This window comes from Oryzias melastigma, linkage group LG23, assembly GCF_002922805.2.
Source record: "Oryzias melastigma strain HK-1 linkage group LG23, ASM292280v2, whole genome shotgun sequence".
Lineage (NCBI taxonomy): Eukaryota > Metazoa > Chordata > Actinopteri > Beloniformes > Adrianichthyidae > Oryzias > Oryzias melastigma.
In genome coordinates, this window is record NC_050534.1 from 5,899,722 (window position 1) to 5,909,539 (window position 9,818).

At 39.9% G+C, this 9,818-nt stretch overlaps 1 protein-coding gene across 1 annotated transcript in view; it reads right to left on the minus strand.

Moving 5' to 3' along the window:
• Positions 1 to 6,909: 6,909 nt before the first annotated feature.
• Positions 6,910 to 9,818, minus strand: part of slco1d1 (solute carrier organic anion transporter family, member 1D1) — a 13,219-nt gene continuing 10,310 nt past the window's right edge. The window contains exons 13-15 of the mRNA XM_024291221.2: positions 9,521 to 9,585; positions 9,327 to 9,444; positions 6,910 to 7,715 (exon numbers count right to left, since the gene is read on the minus strand). Of these exons, the coding sequence (XP_024146989.1) occupies positions 7,502 to 7,715; positions 9,327 to 9,444; positions 9,521 to 9,585 (397 nt within the window). The 3' untranslated portion in view covers positions 6,910 to 7,501. The remainder of the gene's footprint in view (positions 7,716 to 9,326; positions 9,445 to 9,520; positions 9,586 to 9,818) is intronic.

Here is a 9,818-nt window from a genome sequence, read left to right on the forward strand (position 1 = left end):
ATATATTATACAATATATAACATGTAAATGTGGAATGATGTCACTAGTGAATTGATGAATCAAGTAATTAAAGAATTATTGAATTAATGAATTGTGTTAATAATTTATTAAATCATTAATGCATGTAATGCAACCATAAGAAAACACAAACCAGTGTTCTCTTGTGCCGGTCCCAAGTCCGGATAAATGCAGAGGGTTGCAAAAACAAATATATATATATATATATATATATATATATATCTGTGTTGTATGTCAGCGGTCATGGTGGTCAGAGCTCTCTCTCCTCCTTTGGTCACCAGGGGGAGCAGTATTCAGAGCTCTATCACCTGACTCCAATCTGACAATAACCCACCTGCTTCTCAAGCAGCACACAGAGCCTCACTCTGTGCAAAGTATTGTTTTTTGCCACCTGTCTTGCCTGCATTACTGAGCATTTCATTCTGGACCTGATCTGTTTCTGACCCTTTTTCATCTGTTTGCTTGCTGCTTGCCCTGACCCTTAATTGATCTCTACCCGTCTGACCCTTTATCCGTGCTTAGGTTCCTGTCTGAACTAATGCCTCGTTTCCACTGACCAGACCAGACCCATCTTGGCCGGTTTGGAATGGTCCTGGTATTTCAAGTGAGCGTTTCCATTGAGCGTTGGAACATCAAAGCCCATACGGGGTGTAGACTGATGACGTAGCCTTGTGTCAAAACAGTGTGACTGCAGCGAAAGAGAATCGGACTCAGAAATGGAGGGAAAATGAAGAAGGTAACTGTGGAGGATCATTCTAATCCAGAGCGGCGCTGCAGAACAATGCATTGTTCTGAATGAAAAAGGAAAAAACTCTTTTTATGTTGATCAATTCTCCAATGTCCTTCAATAAGTGTTTTATGAAGCACAATCGGAAGTGTTTTTGATGAGTTTGGATCTGTAACGGACATTCTTCAGTGGTGGGAGTTGGGGGAGACAGAAACAGGAACTGTCATCATCGTCACACACACACTTACTGTATGTATAGTATAAAGAATGTATTATTCTTTGCAAGAAGATCGTAGGTGTTGTGAAATGAGGTGCATGCTTCAACCTGTGCCTTTTAGCTAGACGCAGTGCAGGAGAGGGCGGGGGAAAGAGTGCGTGTGCGCGCGCTGTGAGGAGACAAAGAAAAAAAAAAGGCAGCACATTCGCGTGCCGACAGTTGTTGTCAAATGGCAGTGGAGGGAAAAGTAATAATAAAAAGTTCCTCTAAGAACTGAGAGTGATTCGTTGGCTTCACGCTCCGGACGCTCGGAAGCTCTGAACACGTAGGTGAATCTTGGAGGAAGAGCAGCTCGTCGGCCCGGAGAAAATCTCCCTTGCGTCTCCTGACCACGGTCGTCAAACAAAGGAGGAAAGGTTCAACACCAGGACGAAAAAAAATCCAGCCGAATAAAGGACAGAGGTTTGGATCTTGACTTGGGATAAGCTCTGGTCGGACGCTTCCTGTTATTGCAAAACCTTTCCACCAATCAATGGGTTACATCTTGTGAAGACAGAAACTCCACCCTCACGGGTCCATTTTATTTTCCAACGGACCTACGACCAACGCGGGTCTAGAAATTGCACCAGTCGGACCTGCTTACCGGGTCCATTTTGTAATTGAAACGCTAAAAAGTCCGGTCCGGTCTGGACTGCTCATTGGAATAAGACATACATACAATTCATATATATATCACCAGGTTCTTGTTTTGAACCCGAGAACTAGGTGTGTGGAACTCTTTCCACGGTCCTTGGACCTTGGTCCTTTGGTTCCAGCCCAAATGACATGGTATCACTCCCCATGAGCCCACCGACTGCAGGAGAGCGTCGACAGGGCCAGGGTAATCTCGTTTGGGTGGAAGACGAAGGTGGTTCCCTTGGTGGCCCAAACCCCGGTCATAGAACTTTGCCTCAGTGACTTGAAAAGTTATCTCTATGTGAGGAAAGAAGCCTCTTTTATGTGTGCTCAAACATGGTATTCATTATAGACTAACTATGATGAGTCTAGAACAGAGGTCGGCAACCCAAAATGTTGAAAGAGCCACTTTGGACCAAAAAAATAAAAAAACAATATGTCTGGAGCCGCATAAATTTAAATGCCTTATATAAGTCTTACAATGAAGGCAACACATGCTGCATGAATAGATAAAGTAACCCACTATCAATGTGACTTAATAGATTACAAGACTTAGTGAACGTCCGTGATCAAATGTTTATTTCTCCCACTGCATGTCCTCGAGTCAATTCGGTTTCATTACAATTTAGAGGAATTACAGCGACACGAGCTCGCGACCCGACTTAAAAACCCGCATAGCAACGCGCGCTCCAGACGCGGAGACCAGGAATTCTGGTGTGTGAATGTTTGCATTGACTTTTCATTGAGGGTGTGCGCTTGATTGCGCGCTGATGCAACCGGTGTGGAAGCACCTACACTCATCTCGTAACAACTGGAAAACGTAAAGAATGTTTGTGTCATGTTTGTCTTCCTACAGAAACCGTATTAAAACAAAAATATATTTCCCTCCAACATTTTTTTTCATTTTCGAACATTTTTGAAAAAGCGCTCCTTAGCCACAGGTTACCGACTCCTGGTCCAGAAGTCCAACAACAAAATAGAGTTTGGGTTCAAGTCAGGGAGGCCAATCATAGTAATCATGCCCCTTGAGGTGCCACTGTCATTGCCCACATGGACAATGGAGTCCCCCGTTGGAACACTTGTCAGGACCCCTCCAAGAGACATCAAGAAGGCCAGTTACTGCTGTTTGGCCAATAAGCCGAAACCACGGTCAAAGACCTATCATCCACCCCAAGGCAAAAGGACATGACCCTCTTGTCTACCAGTTTGAACTCCAACACTTAGCAGCTGAGCTGGGGATTCACGAGCAAGCCAACCTCGGCATGCCGCTTCTCAACATGTGTAACTCCAGAATGGTAGAGAATCCAACCCTTCTCCAGCAGACTGAGTTTCAAAGCCTGTGCTTGGAGCTGAGCCCAACTATATCTAGCCAGTACCTCTCAACCTCTTAATCTTAGGCTCCTTCCCTCCCAGAGAGGTGAAATTCTATGTTCCAAAAGCTAAGTTCCATGACTGGGGTTTGGGCCACTCAGGCACTCGCCTTTGATTGCACTGATTTCCTGCAAGTGATGGGCCCACTGGAGAGCAATCCCACATTGCTATTTTGGGCTTGACCCGCCCATGGAAAGAACCCAAGCCACCAGGCTCTCGCCTATAAGCTCCAACCTCATGCCTGGCTCCAGGGTGGGGCCCTGGTGACGCCAATCTGGATCTTAGGTTGAACTTCTCCAGTTGGACACCCTATGAGGAGCATCATACAGTTGCTCCTGAGATCATTTGAGCACTCAAACACCTCCACCACGTTAAGGTTGTGGTTCTACAAGGGGGTGAAAAATCAAGAGTTAAATAAAAATAACAAAATGCACTTTACTAAAGTAAAAACAGCCGTAATTCATTTTTGCAAGTGTTCCTTTGGAAACAGGTGTGTTTTGGTTGTTTTAGTGGGTTTTGAAAATGTAATTCAACCTACTAAGAGATCTTGGCTTCAATCATTTGTTGGACACTTTCACCCACTGTGACGTCATCATTTTTTTCCACCAGACACATGGTGTGAGCAAATTTTGGAGAGCTTTTGAGTATGTCGTGGTAGCTAAACACACAGTAAGAATTGCAAAACAAACCTGGTCCGTGTAGTGCAGGGATGCTGCAGGAGATAACAGACTCATAAAAATACCAAAAAATTGTTGACAAGTGAACCGGTTGTGTGGTGTTATTTCTGTTGCTTTGTTTATTGTGCATGTTTTGTGTTAAGTGCATGTTTGCAGTGCCCTCAATTTGGTGTGTTTTGGTAGTGCTGTTAACTGAATTGACAGACTGATTGTGTACAGCTGCGAGTTACGAGGCGCCACCCCCTTCTGACATGATTTAAGAGCGCCCTGCACTTGACATGGGAGATGAAAAAAATACAAGAGGAACAAAGAGTATCTAAGGTGAAAACGGACTGATAGGTTTTGCTTTTTAGATCTGAAACTCTTTCCAAATCATTTGCACGCAAACACACAGATGATCCAAACATCAAGATCATTTGTTTTGCTTCCCAACAGGTGAACACATGGGTTTGTAGTTTATTTTCTTCCCAGCAAATTTCAGTAAATGCTTATTGTGTTAAAAAAAAGAAAACAGGTAACCATAAGGGGTTCTACTTAACAGTCAGAGGTAGCAAATGGCTCAAGTTCAAACATTCCTTGTGGTCCAGTAGAAGAAAGGGGAGAGCTGTTTGAATAACAGGAAAACAAACACACAAGAGTCAAGGTTTGATCATTCCTGGTTGGGAAATAACAGCCTTCAGCTTGAAGGTTGTTGGGTCTGGTGTATCGATCCAAATGTGCAGAGAAAAGGAGAATCTTTTTACTTCTGTTGACATGTTTGGTAAAAAGACAACACAATTGATGCACCATTATTGATGGACCAACTTTTTCCAAAATAATCAACAATTTCTGTAGGATCATTTAGTATTTGTCCAAAAAATAAAATTTATACTCTCTACTCACTTTTTGTGCTCTCAGCTCCTTTTCTGGACTCAAAAGTGTGAGAGATTATTCCAGGGATCTGCTGTGGCCACTTCTCCAGTTTGGTGGTTTCTGCCTTCACCTTCCAAGCTTTCTTCAGTTCCTCCATGAGTTCCTGCATTTCTCTAGTTTCTAGTTTACAAAAGTCCCAGTAATATTTGTTACTTTGGAAATACACACTTACACTTAAAACAAATGCATAAATGCATGTGTGTGTTTGCTTTCTTTGTTGTCTCTATAGGCATTCTCTCCCATTTCCCTCTAGTTGCTTGAGTGATTAATTGATCAATTGATTGATTGATTTGATTCTTTTCAAGCATATTTCCTGGACAATACAAGAGAAAAAAGATTATACAGGACACTATCAAAAGGTTACAGAAAAAAAAAAAATTCCCCAAGATTTGCACACACCTACTATGGGTTAAAAATTAATTTTGGGCATGGTCAACAATCCCCACCCGAGTAATGATGACATCACAGCATGCAGAAGGGTCAGAAAATATTTCACGACCAAGTACCAAATCCAAAACATTAGTGTCCGTAATATCTTAAGGAACTTCTTTTTTTTTTTTACTTGTCCTGTCCAACAGTTGAACAAACAGCTGCGTTAAAAGAATCTTTTGCTAGATTTCACTGACACGCAAAGTTAATATTTGTATAAACTCTTTTTGTATTTTATGCTAAACTTTATCTATATTGATTATGTTTGCATCTTTATTTATTTTTATTTCCCCCCCCACACCATTGGGACCATGTTCCCCCAGCCCAGGGGCCCCATCACATCAAGAGCCAACCCCCAGGCCCCCAAACCCACACAGGGAGAGAGGACCTGAGAAGGAGCCAGACGGCGGGTGCCTGAGTTTCATGAGTGAGTAATTCTTGATGTTTGCATAAATTTTGGTTTTTCTGTGCGTACTTCTTGATTTGTGTGTAACTGCAGTTTTTGTGTGCACAATATGCTCTTTGTATGTAATGTTTAAAGATTTGTGCGTCTCAAGCTGTTGTACTGTCAATTTGCGCGTGTGTAAATTGTATTTTTTTTTTTTTCAGAATTTTTGTACTAATGAACTAAATATATATCAACAATTACGCACTCACAAATCCAAAGTTACGCACAAATCAAGGCGATACTATATCCTTTCCATACATAAGCCAGCAGGACAGTGAGTAAACAATGGGCTGATGGGAAATAAGGGGAGGCTTACTCCGCCCAGTCCCGCTCATAACTCACAAGGGAACTCCAGCTGCTCTGCAGAAACTGTGTCCAAGAAAACAACAGTTTCTTTTGGCTTGAAATGGCATCATCATGATTGAAGACAACTGGGAACACTGAAAATAGACCTAAATATGATCGGAGAGGGTCTTTAAGTGCAAAGAAACCTGTAAGAGATCAATTACAAACAAACTAAATATAATAAATATCCAAAAGCAATAAAAGCTAAATTCATAACATTAAAAGGGTTTTGTACCTCAATAACCAAAGAAAAGATTATGAACAATCAACAATTGTTATATTAAGAGTGTCTTTTCAGATGTGTATTTCCAGAGTATTAAAAAGTTCTGAAATTTAAATACAAAATAAAGTTTTGAGAAATATTTTTTAATATTCATTCTTTTCTAAAATTAAATCACAGAAAAGAAAAAAAAGTGATAAAAAAACAATGAAAATATGCCTAACTTTGCATTTGAAAATGATTTTCTGAGTAAATTTGGCATTTTACATAATCAACTCCAACTTGAAGTAAATTGCACTAAATTCACTCACATTTACTTTAAATAGTGACATTTGTCAGATAAACCTGAAAGTTAGAGGGTTATATGAGCGTTCATGACCCGACCAATGTTACGTGTTGTTTGATAAGATTAGGTAATGACAATTTATATTTACAGTTACCACATGAAAACTCTCCAAGATTGCTGAAGTCATTTGTTCTGCTGTCCGTTATGTAAGACCACAATAAAAGCCTCGTGTCATTCGTTTGTGAAGCAATAAACTGGATAAGAAATGCGACACTTTCAGCCACTTGGAGTCAAGCCAAAGAATTCATAAAGTCCAATAATCATGTAAAACACATAACTGTTTAGAGGATACGAAAACCTAAAAATTTTTATTTTAAAGGAATTTGGTGTCAATCTCTTAATATTTTGGGGGATCATAGTTTATGAAATCTGAGTCTGCACTGTAAAACTGCAGCTGTTTGCAGATGGGCGGTCACATGGGTGTGAAAACTGCACTGTCATGCCTGTGTGGGTTTCTAAGAGCTATGTGTTTCTTTTGCTGCACAGATATAAAAACAGATCAATGTGACACAAAAAACTGAAACTTTTTTCATAATCAAGATTTATTTAAAAAAATGAAATGACCTATGGAAGTTCTAACAAAAGTCTGCACATTGGAATATTTTTCCTACTTTCAGTAACCACACCTCTGTAAATCTCTTTTTTTTCTATTTGGATGAACAAACTTTTGATTTATAAAGTTGTTATTTGAATCTTTTGCTGTTTGACCAGTTGACAGACTACAGATTGAAAATTAGAATTGACGCACAGATCCTGTGATATTGCCAAGCAATTGCAAAGAATTCAATCATTTTTTTGACCTAAAGCTGTTTAAACTCAGAAAGGAAAGCTAGAAAAAACCTCAAAATATTACATTACAGGTGAACTACATTGATGCCTTTGACGACAGGCTCCACACTAGTCGGACTTCAACGAAAATAGTTGCAAAATGAAACATTTAAGGCATACAAACTTTCTTTACTACACAAAAAACACACAAAAAAACTAAAGGAGAAGGGAAATGCTCTCAGTGCTGACACTGTACCATTAAAACATCGGGTCCAGTTTAGACGCAGCACCGCCTCGCCCATGCATTCGTCGGTGTAAATCGTAGGCAAGGGCATCATGGTAGCACCCTTAAATAGTGCTCTCATCATTCGTGTCTTCTTTGTTTTTGGTAATGGTAATGTTGGCGTGTCCGTTGGTCACCGAGTTCCCCTCCAGGGCGCCTTCTTTGGCCTGTTTTCGCAGCTCCAACTTTTTTTGTCTCTTCACAATCCTGAGGTAGAGGCACCCCCACAGCATGTTGGCTACAAGGTAGAGTCCGGTTATCAGGCCCAAGAATGTCATTCTGGAAGTATAATAGATTGGAAAGATCAATGTACAAATTCTACAACAAGAAGACCAAAGCTGGTGTAAGTTAATTGCTTTTAGGACAAAGCTTTCTAGCATTTGCTCATTCTTAGCTCTGCTGCTAAAAACTATGTGTAGGATGCAAGCTACATTCACCCTGGCCTCAACAACACCCGTTCAAGAGGCAATTTTCCACTGAAAAGTTCCTATAAACATGCATATATACACGTAAATCTGCATTCAAAACTCTCACGTTCACACAAAGCTACATACATTAAGGAGTCAGTTTTCAGGCTTTATGTAAAGCCATTTGGCACACTTTAAAAATTAAACCAAGTCAAACTTTGACCAATCAGGGACCGTATGAACGGCATCCCTGTAAATTAACCAGATTTGCACTCCTTCGACGTTCCGCATCAAGCCTCCAAACTTGTACTAGCACAGGGTGTAAGAGTCCAGTGTGAACATCATGGGCTAAACACACATTTAAAAATGCAAATTCATTGCATTCCGGAGCAACTCTTCACATGCAAGATAGCTTCAGGGTAAAATAGGGTATATAACTGAGCTTTGTTAAGTAGGGCTGTAAGAATTCCTTAATTAATCAATGAATCAATTTCTTTTCCTACAATCCAACCAGAACCATCCGTCTGAAGCAAGTTGGTAATATAATTGAATCAATCCCTAAATAGTTTTGAGCAGCACTCGCAGGCCAATCGGCAGTCTGCAGGATTTGAGGGAGGTTGAAAAAATGAATCTTTATGAAACGCCTGCTACTTTATCCTTACTTCCCTTGTGTGTTATAAGAATTTACTATAACCTGTCGCCCATGGCATACCCATAGGAAAAAAATCATATTTTTTCACACAATACAGGTGGTTTTATAGTTTGCCTGATGCTCAAAGATGTGTCCCAATACTTTCTGAATGTACAGATAGATGAAAGGGGGATTAAAGCGAAAACTGAAAAATCTAAGGCAATACATTTACTCACCACCTTATGGAAAAACTATTTCCTGGTAGCTCATTCTTAAAATATTCTCACACTATAAATTATTTTGTGTTTGGAATAAAATTGTTTAGAGCCGATGCATTTTGTTTTGTTGACCAGGCCTCGAGCAAACAAACAACACATTTACAACAGCTTCTCTGATAACAGAAAACAAACTACATCCACTACTGGCATGTATAAATATCTATTGCAATTTAGAACCAACTCTATCCATCTTCCATAGCAAAAAAAACACATATTTTGAACATCTTAAAAAACCTAAGTAGTTATAGTGTTACTCCACAGCAGCACAGCAGACACATTTACAACTTTCACTGGTTGGAAGCTTAGACAACCAATTTTCTGACATGCTATTTTAACTCCCCTCAGTTGTCATTTTAGGAAGTCATAGTCAGAGATTTGGGGATTTAAAGTTTCCTTCAAAATTAGCCAAATTGAAACTCAAACTCTAAACTTTGGAAAAACATTATAGTAAAGACTGTTTACTATATATTCTAGATACGACAAAAAATACACGACTTTCTATGTGACGTACAGTTCAAACACTCAAATCTAAAAACACCTGTCAGTAAGATATCACCTTGTAGTTTTACTTTACCTAAAAGCATTGGCATTGTAGAGTCTACATGCACCCCGGCCTCCACACTGCTTTGTGCCCCATTTTAGACACGTTCGGTCAATCAGGGCTCCAAAGTAAATTGGGGGAGGGATTCCACCTGACAGCACAAAGGGGCAATCATTAAAATACTTTAAAATAAAGCTTTTGTTGTCATTTCAGGCCTTTGAACTCACCCAGTGTTCTCACGATCAGTGTTTGCATACCCAGAGCTAAGGACTTCAGATCCGGTTGTATGGACCTAAAGAAAAAGAATCAAATGTATTAGTACTTTTTAAATTATTATTTCTAAAATGAGGATTAAAAAAATAGTTTTATCGTGTCAAAATTATTGTCTTAAAAGTTGTTTAATGGAAGTGCAAGAAACCCAATTGTCTACATTAACTATAGTCCTTGCTCATGTGGTAATGGGTCATGAGAGTTATGTGTTAACCTGAGAAGAACAATGTATCCCGGTGTGCCCCCACAGGCAGA